We start from the raw sequence: 22,787 nt of genomic DNA on the forward strand, positions 1-22,787 counted from the left end.
GCTTGGGCTTCATGTGCATTTATACTGTATAGTGAGGACGTATCATGGACCATTTTCCATACCTCGGGAGCTTATATCAACAAGAGCAGACATCGATGACGAGGTCCAACACCGCCTTCAGTGTGCCAGCGCAGCCTTTGCTCGCTTGAGGAAGAGAGTGTTTGAAGACCAAGACCTCAAACCCGGCACAAAGCTCATGGTCTACAGAGCAGTGGTGATACCCACCCTCCTATATGGCTCAGAAACTATGGGCTAGATTTCCCACTTTTGTGCTTATTGCCCAAAAGTGGGCGATTAACGGGTTTTCAGATCACCACTTCTCGCCCATTCTCAAAGCACCTGGTCTCCATTTTTGAAAATGGCCGTTACCGTGAGCGATATAAAATGAGCGGTAGCATTAAATCTCACTGACCTTCTGCCGTAAAGTGTGGCCGTCCTTAGCAATGGCATGGCAACGCTCGATTCCCGCGATTCAGGGGGTCAAGGGTCATCATGACATGCGCAGAAGAGGAGACAGAGAGAGAGGGAGCTGAGAGTGACTGAAGGCATGTGTGGCTGTGGTGTGTGCTTGTCTGGCTGTTGTGGGAGGCACGAGGGAGATTCACCAGCAGCAAAAAGCCTACTAAGCAACAAGAACATAATTGGCACCGAGTTTTTGTCCAACAAATAAGATATAACATGGAAGGGATGGTGGAGGCCCTGGAGCTGGTAGCCAGCAACACTGGTGGCAGAGGGCTCCCAGTGGTCCCAGAGCACGGCACTGCACCCCAAGGTGCCACACCCACATTGCCAACCACACATGAGATCCAGCAGCAACAGCTCGCTTCTGGCTCGGAGCACGTTCCCACCTCGGGACCATCCTCTCCCGTATCCATCCAAGCAGCGTTTCGGCCAACATCCCCCCCACCCCACCCCAATGAAGCATCACCTGAGGAGCTCCTCGGCCAGGCAGCTTGGAGTCAGGAGGGGAAGGGGCAGCGGTAGAGGTGGGGCAAAGAAGCGGTGGGGGGAGGGGGTAAGGGTTGGTTTTTACAGAAATACTAATGATTTCAGACAAAAGTTCGGTTTAAATGTTTTTTATTCAACAAAATTTTGTTGCTTATTGGCTCAGATAGTTGCACCGTTACATGCTGGTGATTCCTTAACATTAAAGGGTAGAATGACACTTAACTTCAATCAACTTAAACTTTAACCATCACCACCATTGCCCACCATTGATGTATGACCTGCACGCCCAGCAGTGTATCAGCCTTGTAAATAACACCAACGTTCTTTCAGGCAAAGCGATCATTGCTGAGCTCCTGACATAAGGCTCTTGTAACTATCATGCCACCACGGGCCTTTTTATGCGGTCTACAGGGGGGCGGGGCATGGCTTCAGTGTCAATCTGACTGTCTGGGCCTATGTCAGCGTCCGCCTCCTCGCCCTCCTCTTCCTCTCTCTGGTGAGGTGGACTGTCAGACTCATCAGGCAATTCTTGTCCCCTGCTGATCGGCAAGTTGTGCAGCATGGAGCATACCACCACGAATTGAGCTACCTGCTCAGGATGGTATTGGAGGTCGCCTCCTGAGTGGTCCAGGCATCTAAAGTGCTGCTGAAGCACTCCAATGGTTTGCTACATGATATTGCAAGTGGCTCTGTGGCTCTCATTGTATCGCATCTCGGTTTCGGTGTGGGTGTCACGCAGGGGGACATCAGCCAGGTGGCGAGGTCAAATCCTTTGTCACCAAGCATCCAGCACTGACCTTGTGGCTGATTGTTAAACAAGGCAGATACAGTGCTCTCACACAGGATGTCAGCATCATGGATGCTGCCTGGAAATTTATCATTCACTGCCAGTATAATTTGCTGGTGTTCGACAACGAGTTGGACATTCAGGGAGTGGAATCCCTTGCGGTTCCTGAAAACCTCTGCATCCTGAAAAGGTGCCCACATCGTGATCTGTGTACAGTCTACTGCTCCCTGCACCTTGGAGAAGTTTGCAATTTCGGAGAATCCTAGAGCCCTCTCATTCTGTGTCTCCCTGGTCATAGGGAAGCTGATCAAGTCCCTCCTGCGTGCGTACAGGGCTTCAGTGACCTGTCCAATGCAGCAACGTGTGTCATGCTGAGAAAGTCCGCAAATGTCTCCAGCTGTGGCCTGAAAAGATACCGAGGCATAGAACCAGAGTGCCGCAGTGACTTTGACCTCGACAGACAATGCAGTACTGATGGTGCTGGCAGGCTGCAGATCTCCGCTTATCAGCTGGCACATCTCAGTGATAACCTCTTTGTGGAAGCACAGTCTCCGTAGGCAGATGGTGTTGGGCAAGTTGAGGTAAGACTGCTTCTCCCTGTACTTGCGGGGGATGTAACGTCTGGTCCTCCTCATCAGTCTGGCATGTCCTACATTGGGCACATAATGCTGTGGAACATACCTTTGGCAATCTCGAGTCTGCTGCATGTAATTGGTCAAGAGAGGGTGAGAAAGGACATGCCCTATTGCAATAGCTCTCTGTTTTGCACCGATTGGTCACAAACAATGAATGTCCTAACTGTTGTGTAAAGCATGCACTCCCATGTTCCGCCACCAGGGAGCTCCTCCCCTGAAGTCCCAAGGGATCCCAGCATCCCTTGGGAGCACTGTATATAAGCCTGACCCTAAGGCCTGTTCCTCACTCTGGAGTGTCTTATTAAAGACTGAGGTCACTGTTACTTTAACCTCCCTGTGTGCAGCCTCATCTGTGTTAGGAACACAATAACTGGCGATGAGAATACGAATCCAATGCAAAGATGCAGCAAACTGTGGGCATCCTGGAGAAGTTCTCGGAGGGTGAGGACTGGGAAGCCTATGTCGAACGGCTAGACCAGTACTTTGTAGCCAACGAGCTGGACGGAGAAGGAAGTGCTGCAAAAAGGTCCTCCTCACGGTCTGCGGGGCACCGACCTACAGCCTCATGAAGAATCTTCTGGCTCCGGTGAAAGCCACAGATAAGTCATATGAGGAGCTGTGTACACTGGTTCAGGAGCACCGTAACCCGAGGGAGAGCGTGCTGATGGCGAGGTATCGGTTCTACACGTGCCAGCGATCTGAAGGTCAGGAAGTGGCGAGCTACGTCACCGAGCTAAGGCGGCTTGCAGGACAATGTGAGTTTGATGGCTATCTGCAGCAAATGCTCAGAGACTGTTTTTTACTGGGCATTGGCCACGAGACCATCCTACGAAAACTTTTGACTGTAGAGACACCGACCCTCAGTAAGGAAATTGCGATAGCACAGGTGTTGATGTCCATCAGTGATAACACCAAACAAATCTCTCAGCACACAAGTGCGAGCAATGTTCATAAATTAACTGGAATTGTGTTTGCGAGCAGAAATGTACAGGGCAGAACCCACGAGTCTGCAACTGCCAGCAGGACTCAGGTGACCCAGATGACTCAGAGTCCCCAACAAAGGATGAATGCAAGGCAATTCACACCTTGTTGGCGTTGTGGAGGCTTCCATTCAGCCTATTCATGCCGCTTCAAAGGGTATGTTTGCAAGAGCTGTGGAACAATGGGGCACCTCCAACGAGCTTGCAAACGAGCTGCAAGCTCTGCAAAACCTGCTAACCACCAGGTGGCAGAGGAAGATCGGTCCATGGTGGATCAAAGCAATTTCGAGCCTCAGAGAGAGAACAGGCAGATGCTGAAGTACATGGGGTGCACACATTTTCGACGAAATGTCCACCTGAAATGCTAAACATAAAATTGAATGTCTTACCCGTAGCCATGGAACTGGACACTGACGCTAGCCAATCCATCATGAGTAAAAAGATGTTTGAGACTCTGTGGTGCAACAAGGCATTCAGACCAGCCCTGAGCCCCATCCACACGAAACTGAGAACGTACACCAAAGAGCTCATCACTGTCCTGGGCAGCGCCATGGTCAAGGTCACCTATGAGGGCACGGTGCACGAACTGCCACTCTGGATTGTCCCTGGCGATGGCCCCACACTGCTTGGAAGGAGCTGGCTGGGCAAAATCCGCTGGAACTGGGATGACATCCGAGCGCTATCACATGTCAATGAGGCCTCATGTACCTAGGTTCTCAACAAATTTCCTTACCTTTTTGAGCCAGGCATTGGAAACTTTTCCGGGGCGAAGGTGCAGATCCACTTGGTCCCAGAGGCATGACCCATTCACCACAAGGCGCGAGCGGCACCTCACATGATGAGGGAGAGAGTGGAAATCGAGCTGGACAGGCTGCAACGCGAGGGCATCATTTCCCCAGTGGAATTCAGCGAGTGGGCCAGCCCGATTGTTCCAGTACTCAAAAGTGTTGGCACGTTCAGGATTTGCGGCGATTATAAAGTAACTATTAATCATTTCTTGCTATAGGACCAGTACCCGCTACCTAAGGCAGACAACCTATTTGCGACGCTGGCAGGAGGCAAGACATTCACCAAGCTTGACCTGACTTCGACCTATGTGACGCAGGAGCTGGAGGAGTCTTCGAAGTGCCTCACCTGCATCAACACGCACAAGGGACTGTTCATCTACAACAGATGCCCGTTTGGAATTCGATCGGCTGCAGCTATCTTCCAGAGAAACGTGGAGAGCCTACTCAAGTCGGTACCACACACGGTGGTCTTTCAGGACACGGGTCGGGACACCCACAAAACCCGGAGGAGGTCCTCCAGCGACTGGATCGCGTAGGGCTGCGGCTGAAGAGGTCGAAATTCATCTTCATGGCAACAGAAGTGGAGTTTTTGTGGAGAAAGATCGCGGCGGACGGCATTCGGCCCACAGACGCCAAGACAGAGGCTGTCAGGAACGCGCCCAGGCCACAGAACATCACGGAGCTGCGGTCATTCCTGGGACTCCTCAGCTATTTTGGTAACTTCCTACTGGGGTTAAGCACCCTTTTCGAGCCCCTACAGGTGTTATTGCGCAAAGGTGAGAACTGGGTACGGGGAAAAAAAACAAGTAATTGCTTTTGAGAAAGCCAGAAACATTTTATGCTTCGACAAGCTGCTTGTATTGTATAACCCGTATAAAAGACTTGTGCTAGCATGTGATACGTCGTTGTACGGAGTCGGGTGTGTATTACAACAAGCTAACGTTGCGGGGAAGTTGGAACCTGTCGCCTATGCCTCCAGGAGCTTGTCTAAGGCCGAGAGGGCCTACAGCATGATTGAGAAAGAGGCATAAGCATGTGTGTTCGGGGTAAAGAAAATGCATCAGTACCTGTTTGGCCTCAAATTTGAGCTGGAAACCGATTACAAGCCTCTCACATCCCTGTTCGCTCAAAACAAGGGGATGAATACTAACGCCTTAACCCGCATACAAAGATGGGCACTCACGCTATCAGCTATAACTATACCATCCGCCACAGGCCAGGCACCGAGAACTGTGTGGATGCTCTCAGTCGGCTACCATTGCCCACCACGGGGTTGGAAATGGCGCAGCCTGCAAACTTGTTGATGGTGGCGCAGCCCGCAGACTTGTTGATGGTCATGGAAGCGTTTGTAAATGATAAATTACCTGTCACGGCTCGCCAGATTAGGACTTGGACCAGCCAAGATCCTCTGCTGTCCCTAGTAAAAAACTGTGTGCTGCATGGGAGCTGGGCCAGCATTCCCGTTGAAATGCAAGAGCTAATCAAGCCGTTCCAGCGGCGAAAGGACGAGCTGTCCATTCAGGCAGACTGCCTGTTGTGGGGTAACCGCGTAGTGCTACCCAAAAAGGGCAGGGAGATGTTCATCTCGGATCTCCACAGCACACACCCGGGTATAGTAGTAATGAAAGCGATAGCCAGATCCCACGTATGGTGGCCCAGTATTGACTCTGACTTCGAATCCTGTGTATGGCAATGCAGCGTGTGTGCTCAATTGAGCAAAGCGTCCAAAGAGGCACCACAAGATTGTGGTCCTGGCCCTCCAGACCATGGTGGAGGATCCATGTCGACTATGCGGGCCCGTTTCTCGGTAAAATGTTCCTGGTGGTGGTGGATGCTTTTTCAAAATGGATTGAATGTGAAATAATGTCGGGAAACACCGTCACCGCCACCATTGAAAGCCTGAGGACCATGTTTGCCACCCACGGCCTGCCTGACATACTGGTCAGTGACAATGGGCCATGTTTCACCAGTGCCGAATTTAAAGAATTCATGACCCACAATGGGATCAAACATGTCACCTTGGCCCCGTTTAAACCAGCCTCCAATGGGCAGGCAGAGCGGGCAGTATAAACAATCAAACAGAGCCTTAAACGAGTCACAGAAGGCTCACTCCAAACCCGCCTGTCCCGAGTACTGCTCAACTACCACACAAGACCCCACTCGCTCACAGGGGTGCCCCTGTCTGAGCTACTCATGAAAAGGACACTTAAAACCAGACTCTCGTTGGTTCACTCCAACCTGCATGATCAGGTAGAGAGCAGGCGGCAGCAACAAAATGTAAACGATGGTCGTGTCACGGGAAATTGATCTGAATGACCCTATATATGTGCTAAACTATGTACATGGTCCCAAGTAGATCGCGGGCACGGTGATAGCTAAAGAAGGGAATAGGGTGTTTGTAGTCAAACTAGACAATGGACAAATTTGCAGGAAGCACCTGGACCAAACGAGGCTGCGGTTCACAGACTGCCCTGAACAACCCACAACAGACACCACCTTTTTCAAGCCCACAACACACACCCAAAGGATCAACGACACCACCCCGGACCAGGAAATTGAACCCATCATGCCCAACAGCCCAGCAAGGCCAGGCTCACCTAACAGCCCTGCAGGGCCAACAACATGCCAGCCCAGCGAGGGCACAGCCAACACACCAGAACAGACATTTGTACTGAGGCGGTCCACCAGGGAAAGAAAGGCTCCCGACCACCTCACCTTGTAAATAGTTTTCACTTTGACTTTGCCGGGGGAGTGATGTTGTGTATCTGTAAAGCATGCACTCCCATGTTCTGCCACCAGTGATCCCAGCATCCCTTGGGAGCACTGTATATAAGCCGGCCCCTTAGGCCTGTTCCTCACTCTGGAGTGTCTTATTAAAGACTGAGGTCATTGTTACTTTAACCTCCCTGTGTGCAGCCTCATCTGTGTTAGGAACACAATACTAACGAAGACACCTATTCAATTCCAATCGGTCACAGTACAGTCAAGATGTTTGTAGAGATGTTCACATCAACTCCAACGACCTCCAGAGTACATCCGAACTCCCCCGAGGTTGAAGCAGAGCAGCCTTTTAAAGGATGCGACATGTGATGTAGAACATGGCATCCATGACACTGTGATTAGTTCTGGTTAGTTCCACTTTTTCTGGGCGGTTTTTTGGGCAAGCGATATTGTGGGTGATATGTGTACGAGGTGGTGAAAGTGACTCTGGGCGATGTCATGGCCGCTAGTTTTGGTAAATATGCTCTTTACGACAAAAAAAAGTGGGTGAGCGGTATTATTGAATCTCGGCGTTAAATCTGTGCGGAAATTAACGCTGGGTGATATTATGGGCATTGATTTTGCCCATTCTGATGATTCCACCCAGGCGGTTTTATATTTTCCCAGCATTAAGCACATAGGGAAAGTAATGCTCGGCAATAAGTTTCCGAAAATTGGGCGTCAGTTTCCATTTTGTGGCTAAATGGCCGCTATCTGGGCATTATATGTCATTTCAGCGGTAAAATGGGTGTTAAGTAGGCATTAAAAAGTTAAAAAGTGGAGGTTCTAGCCCATGGACTTTGTATAGCAGGCACCTCAAAACAGTAGAGAAGTACCACCAACGCTGCTTCCGCAAGATCCTGCAAATCCATTGGTAGGATAGGCGCATTAATGTCAGTGTCCTCACTCAGGCCAACATCCCCAGCATCGAAGCACTGACCACGCTCGACCCGAGCCTGACACGAAACTCCCAAAACAAGCGCTCTAGTTCCGCGGAGCTCCAACATGGCAAGTGAGCCCCAGGTGGGCAGAGGAAACGCTTCAAGGTCACCCTCAAAGCCTCCTTGAAAAAATGTAACATCTCCACCGATACCTGAGAATCCCTGGCCCAAGATCGCCCAACATGGAGGAAAAGCATCCGGGAAAGCGCTGAACACCTTGAGTCTCTTCGCCGAGAGCAAGCTGAAGCCAAGCATTGACAGCGGAAGGAGCGCGTGACAACCCAAGCACCCCACTCACCTGTTCCTTCAACCACCATTTGCCCCGCCTGTGACAGAGACTGTCGGTCTCGCATTGGACTCTTCGGTCACCTGAGAACTCATTTCTACTGTGGAAGCAAGTCATCTTTGACTCTGAGGGATTGCCTATGATGATGCTGGTCCTCATCTGAGGTCCAATCGAAGACAACATAAATGGCACCCATTGAAGATCAAACCTCCAAAGTGTAGATGAAACTTCCAAAGTGTGTAAAGTAACCTCGCAGCTCAAGGCCCTGTGAGCAAACCCTTTCCCAGTAGCAGGTAAGAAAGAAGCTGTCAGTACTGAGAATTTATTGGCATATTTCCCTGAGATTGCTTCAGCCGCCTCAATTGCCACTGTGTGCTCACCTTACTTTCTCTGACATGTTCTAGGAAGCCTGGGAAACCCATGGACCCAAAGTTAAACTGAAAAAATCGATGTCAATATCGCTCTAATTGAGCGATAATAATGTTAAATGGTAACCCGCCTCTCCCAAGGCTTTGCTCACATGCAGCATAACGCACTGCAGTGAAACACAGAAGTCGGTGGGTTGGAGCCGGCTTCCCGACACACATTAAAATCCAGCTCAGTATGTTTCTTGATGTATTCTGTGAGTATTCATGGAAAAACTCCATTTTGTCCATCATGAAGAAACAATGTTGAAAATATTTGACTAAATCCTTTGGAAACATAAATCATGCAAGAAAAGCAACCTTTTAGGAGCTTTGTTTAACTCCAGAACCATTGTTCAAATGAATGTTATTAGAATATATATATACCACATATGTATTTTCATTTCACTTATGCAACTTGGTTTAAAAGGTCCATGGAATAATGGCCCGTAATTTGTGATCAGCCGCGAATCAAAGTCGTTTGCCACTGGCCCCAAAGTAAGCTTCCCACAAACATCTCGTGATCGCTGTGGCGAGAAGTTCGGCTTTTCCAACGTGCAGTTGAAATAAACCTTGTACAGTGGGAATCCCATTATGCGAGTTGCTGTGACATCAACAAGTTGTCTAAGCAGTCAATCACATTCCAAAATTCTCACAGACAGGGAACCAGGAAACAGAAGACACTAATAATCAATCACTTTTTGAAAAATTTACAGAGAGCGAAATAAAGATTGTGACAGACACATTGGGTTAAGGTGGAAGCTGAAATATCATGAACAAACTTTTTTAAAAATCACTTTTTATTAATTTTAAAATCTAATAATTTTTAACTTAATGGACAAATGTGACATTCCACCGAAATAAAATAAGTTTTTCAGGGCCAGAACAGTTGTTTATCAATAGTTAATACTCTGAACACAGTTAAAAGCCCAGTTACACCTCATTTGAATGGTCAAACAGAGATGGTTGTTTGGAAAAGGGGAAGTTTACATTAGATCAGTGATTTCACTGATTGCTGCCGTCGGGGGTGGCGGGGGTGGGGGCTGGAGGGGCTCCACAGCACAGCCTGTGGAGGAGCAATGAATGACAGCCCACAACTTTAGGCTGTACATGCGCAAAATTCTGAAGTTGCAATCAGTTTCAAAGGCAAAATTTTGCCAGTTCGCCTTCATCAGGACCGCAAGATCCATGCCATTATGCTTCAATAATACTCCTCATCAGGAAGGTGATATGGATTGGATGCTGTTCTGGAGAGTAAGCACTTACCTTGGCTTTACACTCAAACTCTTGGTGCTCCTGCAGCAGCTGTTCATTTTCAGTCAAGGATGAGCCTAGTTGTTCATTCTGTAAATATGTCTCACCATGGTGCTGGAACCACTGTATCACCTTCATAAAAGAAACAGTGAAAAATTCTGAAAGTCATTTATTATATAGCATTGTTCAGACAATTTATATCAGGCTATATTTATTCGTAACAAACAATGGATTCCTGGACATGAACATAGAAACATTTATGTACCAAACAAAGCTACCAAACCATAGCATTATATTGTCTTCTGGTACATGAGTGATTTTTATGGTAATTAATTGAAATAAAAATATTCGCCTCATGCAACTGATAACAGTTGTAAATTAAAGTTTCAATTTACAAAGAAATAATACAACTGAATGATCTGAAAAATTATATCATACAAGACACAATTTAAATGTCCTCCTATGATTGAATTCCAATTAACTTTACAATTTCCTTTAATGCTCATGATTGCATAAAGGAACAATAATAGTTTACATTGATAGTTGGCAGATGGTAAATTGAAATGGAACAATTGTAATTCTAAATTTAGCCTGAAAGTGATTGCATATATTTTATATATTTTCTCAGCTACAAACTAAAGTTAGATTAGGATAATTAAATTTGTTTTTGAAAGGGGCATGAAGTTTGGGAACTGGACTGAAATCGAACCAAGATTATAGAATGAAAGTTTCCTCTCACTGCTGGCAATAAGAATCTTATGAGAAATATAAAATTCATTCTTATCAGTGTGGTTGGATTTGAATCCAGTTCCCACTGATGTTATGATAGTAGATGTTTTTTTTAATTAATTCTTGGGATGTGGACATCGCTGGCATAGCTGGCATTTATTGCCAAAATATCCCCATGTACTATATACACCTGAAGTCTACTCTCGGACACTGTCTTTATTATGACAGTATTGTGCATTACTCAAAAGTGAGTAATTATAATTAACATACGTATAACCAATTAATTTTTTTCTGAAAAAACAACACTGTACTTGGACAAGTGTCTTATTAGTCCAAGGTCAACTTTGCAGTGTAGTGATAATAATATAGATTTGGCTCTTACCTTATCTACCTGCTGGTCCCACTGATAGATCTGCAGAATCTGCTCCAGGTCCATCCGCTGATGATGGGATTGCTCCTCCAACTGTCTCCTCCTGTCCTGTAGTAGTTCCAACAGACTCTCAATTTTCATGCAGCTGCTATGAGCCCCATGAATTAGCTCGGAATTTATTTTAGGTCCAGTTGCTTTGAACTCTTTGATAACAGTGAGGAGTTCTTGACTTTTGTTTAGAAGAGTCATTGAATTTGTTAAAAGGACTACAACAAAAGTAAATTGCTCAGAATCAGGTCACAGTTCATCTTGCACACACAATAGTAAATATTTTATACATTTCCTCAAAGAATTCATTTCAGCAGATGATGGCTTGGAGAATATTTCAAGTAAGCATTGAAATATGCTTCGTATGGATTCTTCTTGCCAACCTTTCCTCAATTTCTAATATCACTTATTTTATCTCTTCTTTCTCTATTCTATCAAGTAAGTTACTCTCACCTTTTTCCAATTTTTCCTTTAAAGCCTCCACTGCTCCTCTTTCAGCTCAGAAAGGGAGTGAGATAGACTCAATCACATTCTCCGCTACCATTAACTTCTTAGACGGTCCCTCGCATCGAGGATGACTTGCTTCCACACCAATAAGGGATGAGTTCACAGGTGTTTCGATGAAGGACCTGATACTCCAGGTCACGAACTACATGTTGAAGGGTGGAAGATGCCTGTGCGTGGATTTTTTTAACGTGTGGTGGCCGTTGCACACCAGCCACCACGCGGGCTTGACAGAGCTAGGTCTTGGTCCAGTGACAAGGATTAACCAAGACGACTGGAGACCAGCTTTGCTGCATGGACCTAGTGCACACATATATCGCAGTGTGGACTGGCCCATGCTGCCCCGGGCCCTCGCCTCTTCTGGGCCCCGATCTCTCTGCTCCTCTGCTCTTGTCATTTCCCGCACCTCCGCCACAATCTCTCGCCTCACCTCCGCCCCAATCATTCGCCGCACCTCTGCTGTACCTGGGCCCCGCTGAAGCTCCTGCCCACACTCCAATCGGCGACCTGGGTTTTGGTGATGCCACTAAGGAAACACCAGCCGCAGGTCCAGGGTATAAGAGGAGCAGCATGCCACTTCAAGATACAGTGCGAGCCATTCCAGGAGGGCGACGGCTTCGAGAAGGGCAACTCTGAAATACCCCTGGTTTAACTACCATTTTGAAAACCCTTTCACTGTGGCTTTCTGCTGTGACCCTTGTAACCTGTAGCACAATTATATCACATTGCATACTCAATTTTAGAGGGAAAAAACTTAATCGTGCCGAAATCCTGTTTCATCCAAGGCATAATTTTAAAAACCTACTCCAATACTCAATCGACTTTTAACACTACAGGAATTACCTGCAGGCATTTACAGAGTATAAAGGTTTTGTAGGCGATACATTTTTAAAATATTTTCCAAATCTAGTTTGGTAAATAAAAATCTGCTGACACACATGGCTGATGTCCAGGTCACTGACAATGAAACAAACAGTCACCCAACTGGGTAAGATACGTCCTTTCCTGACATTAATGCAGAACACTAGGTCTAAGCTTATAGACAGTTTGGGCAATCTTCAATTTGTGTTCCAATCTACGACACCTCACAGTTGTTGCAAAATTATTCCACTTCCTCAAGTTAGGATCTAAAGAATCCCAAACTTTTCTAACATAAAAATAATTCCTACCAGTAACTATTGTAATTGAATTAAAGTTGTTGCAGCGTAGGTTAATTTTGGAAATAAAATGAATAGTTTGTGTGCGCACATTACCGACCTGGCTTTAAATTGCTGGATTTCTAGCAATCACAGGGCTAGATTTCAGATGGGGTTAACATTGTGTAAGTGACCAAGACATATATTTCTATGGTGGGGCTGGGCATCCATTTATCCCGCCTCTCACCCCTCAAAAATGGAATGCTCTATTACCATAAAACACTCCATCGATTGAATGAGAACTAGTACGATATATTTTTTTTAAATTCGTAGCCAATCTTTCCAATTGTTTGTCAAATCACAAACGCCAGAGGTCACCTTGCACACATCAAGGATCACTCTGCGCCAATGCTCTTAGCCAAAAGGCCGAGAGCCCACTGCACCGTTCCTGGAAGTACTGCAATACCAGGTTCGTGCCATGGAGGTGGATGGGTCAGGCCCCCCACACACCTCCGTGGAGGTGGATGGGTCAATCCACCCCACCCACCTCCTATTTCCAAAAAGCATAGGAGAACCACCTTCCTGATCCAGGGAGAACCACTTTGGGGTCATGGTTACTCCCCTGTCAGGTCAGTTACGCATGATCTTAGATATGTCCAATTTGAACTAATACAATCAATGTTGGGATTTGAAATTGTGACTCTCTGGCTCTAAGTTCTCTAACTATGCTACTCAGTCTCCTCTGTATGGTTGTCACCATTTTCTCAAGTTCAGTACTGAAGCTGGCAAGTCGGGAGCAGGTGCAACCATAGTTAGGGTCCTGATGTTTGGCTTGCTGCTTATGAAAATTAATTGATAACTGGTGCATTCACATCATTAAGAAATGGAAACAATGTGGAAAAATATTGACTTCTACAGTAAATACATATTGGCTGTTTACATTTTAGCAATTCTTGCACAGCCTTCCCAAAAGCAGACAGGTTGCAACCTCTGTTTTATCGAATCTCACTTGATCCAACCTTATTTCACCTGGGACAGCAGTTATGTCGGCTGCACTTTCCCTGTAATTGGCAATTACACAGCTGCACCCTACCCACCCAAAAGCTGCAATCAAGTTACAGTGAAATTAGAAATTTAGTCCCACTGCTGAACAACTGAATACATCACTGAATAATTTTTTTTCCTGAACACATTTATTATTTTGCTCTACGTGCTCAGACCAATATAGGATAGAAAATATCAATAAGTGGGTGACTCCAGTTTGCATAATCAGTGAAAGCCAGTTGGTTATGTCTCAGTGCCAGCCTGAATTGTTGATACCTTTCACAAAAATATAAGTTGAATAGTGGTGGAAAGACAGGCTATTAGAAGGTTCAATGCCACATATACTGCCAAGTTAGGCATACTAAAATAGTAATGGCCATGATAGAGTGGAAGTATTATAGGAATGGTAGCATAGTGGTTATGTTACTGGATTAGTAATCCCGAGGCCTGGATGCGATTTCAAAACCCAATTAATTCTATAAATCTGGAATAAAAAGCTAGTATCAGTAAGTGTTATGTATGAATAAAGAGTCTGACTAGATACTGTGAGCTCAAAGTAAAGTGTGACCTTAGTCTTTTATTGCAGGTCTCCAGAGTGCCTCTCCAGCCTGTGAGGCCTCCTGAAGAACAGGTGCTCCCAAGGGATTGTGGGGTCTCTTGGGACTCCAGGGGATGAGCCCTCTGGTGGTTACACAAGGTATTTACAGGTTTACATATAAGGGTGACCATGAAACTAACAGATTCACTAATATCCTTCAGGGAACTAAATCTGCCATCCTTACTCGGTCTGGTCTATATGTGACTCGAGACCCATAGCAATGTGGTTGACTCTTAACTGCCCTCTGAAATGGCCTAGCAAGCCACTCAGTTGTATCAAACCACTACAGAAGTACACTAAGAAAAAAAATGGGTGGACCACACAGCTTCGACCTCGACACCGGACACAACAAAGGCACACCCAGCCCAGTCAATCCTGCAAAGTCCTCCTCACTAACATTTGGAGACTTGTGCTAAAATTGAGAGAGCTGTCCCAAAGACTAGTCAAGCAACAGCCTGACATGGTCATACACACAAAATTATACCTTTCAGCCAATGTCCCAGTCTCTTTCATCACCCACCGGCAGTTCAGACCAACCAGAGGTGGTGGCACAGTGGTATACAGTCGAGATGGAGTCCTCAACATTGACTCCAGACCTCATGAAGTCTCATGGAATCAAATCAAACATGGGCAAGGAAACCTCCTGCTGATTACCACCTCACTCAGCTGATGAATCAGTACTCCTCCATGTTCAACACTTGAAAGAAGCATTGAGGATAGCAAGGGTGCAGAACGTACTCTGGGTGGAGGACGTCAATGTCCATCACTGCTGACCAAGCTGAAGGACTAGCTGCCAGACTGGGCCTGCAGCAGGTGGTGAGAGAACCAACACGAACCTCGTCCTTACCAGTCACCTGTCGCAGATACATCTGGCCATGACAGTATTGGTAGGAGTGACAATTGCACCGTTCTTGTGGAGACAAAGTCCCGTCTTCACACTAAGGACATGCTCCATCGTGTTTTCTGTGGCACTACCACTGTGCTAAATAGGATAGATTTAGGACAGATCTAGCAGCTCAAAACTGGACATCCATGAGGTGCTGTGGGCCATCAGCAGCAACAGAATTGTATACCACCTCAATCCGTAACCTCATGGCCCAGCATATCCCTCTCTCTACCATTACCATCAGCCAGGCGAGCAACCCTGGTTCAATGAGGAGTGCAGAAGAGCATGTCAGGAGCAGCACCAGGCATACCTAAAAATGAAGTGCCAACCTGGTGAAGCTGTAACACAAGACTACATACATGCTAAACAGCATAAACAGCTTGCTATACACAGAGCTAAGCGATCTCACAACCAACGGATCAGATCAAAGCTTTGCAGTCCTGCCAAATCCAGTCGTGAATGGTGGTGGATAATTAAACAACTTACAGGAGGAGGAGGCTCCATAAATATCTCAATCCTCAATGATGGGGGCGCCTAGCACATGAGTGCAAAAGACAAAACTGAAGCGTTTGCAACCATCTTCAGCCAGAAGTGGTGAGTGCATGACCCATCACGGCATTGTCGATTTTCAGACAATTTGATCCACTCCATGTGATAACAAGAAATGACTGAGCGCAGCAGATACAGCAAAGGCTAAGGGCCCCGACAACATTCCAGCTGTATTGCTGAAGACTTGTGCTCCAGAACTAGCCTCACCGAGAGCCAAGCTGTTCCAGTGCAACTACAACACTGACATCTACCCGATAGAGTGGAAAATTGCCCAGTTGTGTTATGTCTGCAAAAAGCAGGACAAATCCAATCTGGCCAATTACCGCCCCATCAATCTACTCTCAATCATCAGCAAAGTGATGGAAGGTGTCGTCGACAGTGCTATCAAGCGGCACTCACCAATAATTTACTCACTGATGCTCAGTTTGGATTCCGCCAGGACCACTCGGCTCCAGACCTTATTCCAGACTTGGTCCACATATGGACAAAAGAGCTGAAATCTAGAGGTGAGGTGAGAGACTGCCTTTAACATCAAGGCAGCATTTGACTGAGTGTGGTATCAAGGAGCCCGAGTAAAACTGAAGTCAATGGAAATCAAGAGGGAAACTCTCCACTTGCTGGAGTCATACCAAGCACAAAGGAGGATGGTTATGGTTGTTGGGAGGCCAATCATCTCAGCCCAGGACATCACTACAGGAGTTCCTCAGGGCAGTGTCCTAGGCCCAACCATCTTCTGCTGCTTCATCAATGATCTTCCCTCCATCATAAGATCAGAAGTGGAGATGCTCGCTGATGATTGTTCCATTCGCAACTCCTCAGATAATAAAGCATTCCATGCCCGCATGCAGCAAGGCCTGGTCAACATTCAGCCTTGGGCTGATAAGCGGCAAGTAACATTCACATCACAGTGCCAGGTAAGAACCATCTCCAACAAGAGAGAATCTAGCCACCTCCCCTTGACATTCAACAACAACTTGTATTTATATAATGAAACGTCCGATGGCACTTCACAGGGGTATTATGTGATAAAAGATTTGACACCGAGCCGCATAAGTAGAAATTAGTGCAGGTGACCAAAAGCTTAGTCAGAGGTATGTTTTAAGGATTACCATCGAAGAATTCAACAGGATTACCATCATAGAATCCCTCACCATCAACATCGTGCGGGTCACCATTGACCACAAACTTAACTGGACTAGCCACATAAATACTGTGACTACAAGAGCAGGTCAGAGGCTGGGTATTCTGTGGGGAGTGCCTCAACTCCTGACTCCCCAAAGCCTTTCCACCATCAACAAGGCACATGTCAGGAGTGTGAAGGAATACTCTCCACTTGCCTGGATGAATGCAGCTCCAACAACACGCAAGAAGCTTGACACTATCCAGGACAAAGCAGCCCGCTTGATTAGCACCCCATCCACCACCTTTAACATTCACTGCCTCCACCACTGACACATCATGGCTGCAGTTTGTACCATCTACAAGATGCATTGAAGCAACTCACCAAGGCTTCTTCGACAGCACCTCCCAAACCTGCGACCTCTACCACCTAGAAGGACAAGGGCAGCAGGTGCATGGGAACATCACCAGCTGCAAGTGCCTTTCCAAGTCACACACCATCCTGACTTGGAAATATATCACTGTTTCTTCATCATTGCTGCATCAATATGCTGGAACTCCATCCCTAACAGCACTGTGGGACTACCTTCACCTCATGAGCTGCAACAGGTCAAGGCGGCAGCTCACCACCACATTCTCAAGGGCAATTAGGAATAGGCAATAAATGCTGGTCTTGCCAGCCATGCCCACATCCCATGAATGAATTCAAAAAAACAAGAAAAGCAATCATGTTGTGTAGTGTAAATCATGTGTGAAGGGCTAAATTGATTCTGAAGTGAAAGGGAGTGGGACTCCCTTCTTCAAGGAGTCTCTGCTTTGCTCCGGGGTCAGGTTATGTTCTGAATCAGACTGCAAATACATTATAACTGCGGTGTTGGTGTAAAACAAAACAACTTTGCACTAAAGCAATACTGCAGCTGTAGCGTAAATGTACTCTTAATAGTTTTTTGATTTAATTAACTGTATCTAGTACACTGTTCAAACTTGAAGGGAGGCACAGATTTCAGATAGTCAGGCTATAAAGGCTGCAGATACATTCTTCCCATTCGCGTTCCCAGTTACAAATACTCTGGATACATTTAGTGCAACCACTTACCTTTCTTAAGATATTGATGGTGATAAAGTAGTTGCTTCAAGGATTCCATGTCCTCAAATATCTGGGCACCGTTCAGAAAATCTTCAGCTTCATCAATTTTTATAGCAAACTAAAAACATATTTTTTTTTAGTATATAATCAACTTTAAGACTGTCATATCAAAAAAGAGATCACTACGTACTACAAAAAAATTACATTAATCTAACTATATTTTCATTCTAAGATCAAGTAAAACTGCTTTTATATTTTGAAATCACTTTTCCTTTGTTGATTACCAACCTCTAAAGCTTGATCGAAGAACTCTGAGGCCATTTTTAGAAGTCTCTTTCGATTTTCAAGCAGTTGATTGAGAGCTGTCCAGTTATTCCCCAGAGTTTTTCCCATCTCATCATACAATTGGTTCTGCTCTTTATTGGCCTCTGCTGTTTTGTCAGCTTCATGCAGCAAATCCCTAACACCAACTTCATGTGCCTATTATAAGGAAAAACAAGGTCAAAAAAAAGTTTTCTGTACACTGTGGCTGTCTATTTAAACAAATCAAGGCAGGAGTCTCTTCTTTAAAGCTCATTTTATAATCAGTTAAAAATGGAAACAATTTCAATATTTTTTTTTTCTAACCAATTCTGCCAATTCTTTTGAATATCTTTAGTTAAACAGTGATAACAAGAAAAATGCATGGAGCAGCATCAACCTCTGTACATGGCCTTATTTGACCTCACAAAGGCCTTCGACCATGAGGGATTATGGAGTGCCTTTCTCAAATTTGCTGCCCTCAAAAGTTTGTCACCATCCTGCGCCTGCTTCACGATGACATGCAAGCCGTGATCCTGACCAACGTATCCACCACAGACCCAATACACATGTGGACCAGGGTCATGCAAGACATGTCATTGCACCAATGCTCTTCTCGGTCTTCCTTGCTGCAATCTCCACTCACTCTCACTAAGCTCCCCGTTGGAGTGGAACAAAGGGGAAATTGTTCAACCCTCTGTCGCCTCCAGTCCAGATCCAAGGTCATCCCATCCTCTGTCATTGAATTACAGTACGCAGATGACGCTTGTGTTTGCGCACACTCGGACGTTGAACTCCAAACCATCATCAACCCCTTCACCGAAGTGTACGAGAGTATGGGCCTTACATTAAATAGCCGTAAGACAAAGGTTCTCTACCAATCTGCCCTCACCACATAGTATTTGCCCCCCGATTATCAAGATCCATGACGAGGCCTTGAACAACATGGACCACTTTCCATACCCTGGGAGCCTACTGTCAACAAGGGCAAACACGTATGACGAAGTCCAACATCACCTTCAGTATGCCAGTGCAGCCTTCAGTCGCCTGAGGAAGAAAGTGTTTGAAGACCAGGGTTTCAAACCAGCACCAAGCTCATGGTCTACAGAGCAGTAGTGATACCCACCCTCCTATATGCTTCAGAGACATGGACTATGTACATCAGGCACCTCAAAGCACTGGAGAAGTACCAGCAATGCTGCCTCTGCAAGATCCTGCAAATCTGTTGGCAACGTCAGTGTTCTTGCTCAGGCCAACATCCCCAGCATCGAAGCATTGATCACGCTCGATCAGCTCCAATGGACGGGCCACATCGTCTGCATGCCCAATACTAGACTCCCAAAACAAGCGCTCTACTCAGAGCTCTGACACAGCAAACGAGTCCCAGGTGGGCAGAGGAAACGCTTCAAGGACACCTTCAAAGCCTCCTTGAAAATGTGCAAAGACCATCAAAGTGGAGAAGCATCCAGGAAGGCGCCGAACACCTCGAGACTCTTTGCCGGGAGCATGCAGAAGCCAAGCACAAATAATGGAAAGAGCACACAATAACCCAAGCACCACCTGCCTCACCTTCGACAGAGACTGTAGAACCTGCATTGTTCTCATCAGTTACTTGAGAACCCATATTAATGTGGAAGCAAGTCATCCTCGACTCCGAGGGACTGCCTAAGAAGAAGAGGATAGCTGATGACTGGGGCATCTGATTCAGACAGATTACTGAGCCTCACTCTGTGAAAAAGGAAGGTATGCATCATCAATTAGTCACTCATCCTGCTGCTTCAGTGCTCATTTCAATAATTTCATTAACTCAGCTTGGAAGGTGGAGCGAGTGGTATGGTGAGAAAGAGGAGGTAGAAGTGAAGAAGGGAGAGAAGGGGGTGGGGAAGAGGGCGAGGTGGAGTTAGGGAGAAAAGGGAGATGGAGGACAAAAGGAGAGAGTGGGAGGGAGAAAGGAGCATATGTGACATAGGCACCAGCCAAACTGGAGAAGGACGTAGCGTATAGTTAACAGCGATCCTTAAGGATGAAGTACATGAGTTGCTAAGAAGCTCAGCGCTGTCTGCGAGCAGCTAAGAAAGCAACTGGAGAGGTGGAGTAACTGAAGAAAAACTTGCTGTAAAAAAAGGAAGCGGACTTGAATAACCTTGTATGACTTGTTTGCATTCAAGGAAGTCTCTAATAACGGAACCATGTTGTCAGTTAGTAGGAGCAGTCCTGGTACTTCATTTTTTTCTCCTTGCATCTCTGTGAAGCGCATTGAGGTATTTTTTTTTTACAGTAAAGCTGCTCTATAAATGCAAACCATTGTAGCTGCTGATATTCCTTTGATCTGCAGATATCAAAGTGGGTCCGTCCAAACCTGGAACTAAGGAACGGCAGGACACTGAATTAACATTAAATTGTAACGTATAAGAATGTATGGCATTCTGTGCAGTAAACAGCATTGTAGTCGATGAAAAGCTCAACTTGTAAGGTAGTCACATCGATTTAGGATCTTTTGTAAATAACATTATTTTTCTTTAACAGCACCACCACCTGTTTCTTGATCCATAGATATTTCAGAATACGAATAGCTAACAGGGTAGGTAAATGCACCAAAACCAGGACCTGTCAAACAGGGAACAGTCATTATAGATAACAGTATATATGGAGTGTGCAAGCTTCGGCTTGATGGGTGTTATACATAGAAAGATAATTGCAGTAAGTCTCCCCATTTTTGCTAAATAATAAAATTGTTTTGAGGAAAGTGAAGCATGCCAGTGGCTGGACTCATCTCTTAATTACTCTCCATGATGTTTTAGAATTTTATAATTGTTAATGTATTTTCTTAAACCACTGTGTATTTTAAGTCTCCTACCTCCATAGGAACTCAAAATTGTGTTTGCAGATTTGGGTGAGCTGGAAGATTAAAAACTAGAAGTACCAACATGAAGGGTTATAAATACCATAATATGGTAGAATTCTTTATTAAGAGACTAGGGTCCTGAACTTAAGGAAAGGTAACTTCGATGGTATGAGACGTGAATTGGCTAGAATAGACTGGCGACTGATACTTAAAGGGTTGACGGTGGATAGGCAATGGCAAACATTTAAAGATCACATGGATGAACTTCAACAATTGTACATCCCGCTCTGGAGTAAAAATAAAACAGGAAGGTGGCTCAACCGTGGCTAACAAGGGAAATTAAGGATAGTGTTAAATCCAAGGAAGAGGCATATAAATTGACCAGAAAAAGCAGCAAACCTGAGGACTGGGAGAAATTTAGAATTCAGCAAAGGAGGACAAAGGGTTTAATTAGGAGGGAGGGAAATAGAGTATGAGAGGAAGCTTGCTGGGAACATAAAAACTGACTGCAAAAGCTTCTATAGATATGTGAAGAGAAAAAGATTAGTGAAGGCAAACGTCGGTCCCTTGCAGTCAGAATCAGCTGAATTTATAATGGGGAACAAAGAAATGGCAGACCAGTTAAACAAATACTTTGGTTCCATCTTCACGAAGGAAGACACAAATAACCTTCCGGAAATATTAGAGGACCGAGGGTCCAGTGAGAAGGAGGAACTGAAGGAAATCCTTATTAGTCAGGAAATTGTGTGCGGGAAATTGATGGGATTGAAGGCCAATAAATCCACAGGGCCTGATAGTCTGCATCCCAGAGTACTTAAAGAAGTGGCCCCAGAAATAGTGGATGCATTGGTGATCATTTTCCAACAGTCTATCGACTCTGGATCAGTTCCTATGGACTGGAGGGTAGCTAATGTAACACCACTTTAAAAAAAAAAAAGAGGGAGAGAGAAACAGTAATTATAGACAGTTAGCCTGACATCAGCAGTGGGGAAAATGTTGGAATCAATTATTAAAGATGAAATAGCAGCGCATTTGGAAAGCAGTGACAGCATCGGCCCAAGTCAGCATGGATTTATGAAAGGGAAATCATGCTTGACAAATCTTCTAGAATTTTTTGCGGATGTAACTAGTAGAGTGGACAAGGGAGAACCAGTGGATGTGATGTATTGGGACTTTCAAAAGGTTTTTGACAAGGTCCCACACAAGAGATTGGTGTGCAAAAGTAAAACACATGGTATTGGGGTAATGTATTGACATGGATAGAGAACTGGTTGGCAGACAGGAAGCAGAGAGTCAGGATAAACGGGTCCTTTTCAGAATGGCAGGCAGTGACTAGTGAGGTGCCACAGAGCTCAGTGCTGGGACCCCAGCTCTTTACAATATACATCAATGATTTAGATGAAGGAATTGAATGTAATATCTCCAAGTTTGCAGATGACATTAAGCTTGGTGGCAGTGTGAGCTGTGAGGAGGATGCTAAGAGGCTGCAGGGTGACTTGGACAGGTTAGGTGAGTGGGCAAATGCATGGCAGATGCAGAATAATGCAGATAAATGTGAAGTTATCCACTTTGGGGCAAAAACAGGAAGGCAGAATATTATCTAAATGACGGCAGATTAGGAAAAGGGGAGGTGCAACGAGACCCGAGTGTCATGGTACATCAGTCATTGAAAGTTGGCATGCAGGTACAGCAGGCAGTGAAGAAGGCAAATGGCATGTTGGCCTTTATAGCTAGGAGATTTGATTATAGGAGCAAGGAAGTCTTACTGCAGTTGTACAGGGCCTTGGTG

General features: G+C 45.6%; 1 protein-coding gene across 5 annotated transcripts in view; it reads right to left on the reverse strand.

Annotated features, from left to right (window-relative positions):
* The window catches only part of ccdc141 (coiled-coil domain containing 141), a 320,905-nt gene that overhangs the window by 239,239 nt on the left and 58,879 nt on the right, over nt 1-22,787 (reverse strand). For all 5 annotated transcript variants that reach the window (XM_070875793.1, XM_070875794.1, XM_070875795.1 and 2 more), the window contains exons 3-6: nt 18,142-18,333; nt 17,863-17,971; nt 10,895-11,148; nt 9,796-9,915 (exon numbers count right to left, since the gene is read on the reverse strand). In XM_070875793.1, coding sequence (XP_070731894.1) covers nt 9,796-9,915; nt 10,895-11,148; nt 17,863-17,971; nt 18,142-18,333 — 675 coding nt within the window. The remainder of the gene's footprint in view (nt 1-9,795; nt 9,916-10,894; nt 11,149-17,862; nt 17,972-18,141; nt 18,334-22,787) is intronic.

The sequence above is a fragment of the Pristiophorus japonicus genome, chromosome 3 (genome assembly GCF_044704955.1).
Source record: "Pristiophorus japonicus isolate sPriJap1 chromosome 3, sPriJap1.hap1, whole genome shotgun sequence".
Taxonomy (NCBI): domain Eukaryota; kingdom Metazoa; phylum Chordata; class Chondrichthyes; family Pristiophoridae; genus Pristiophorus; species Pristiophorus japonicus.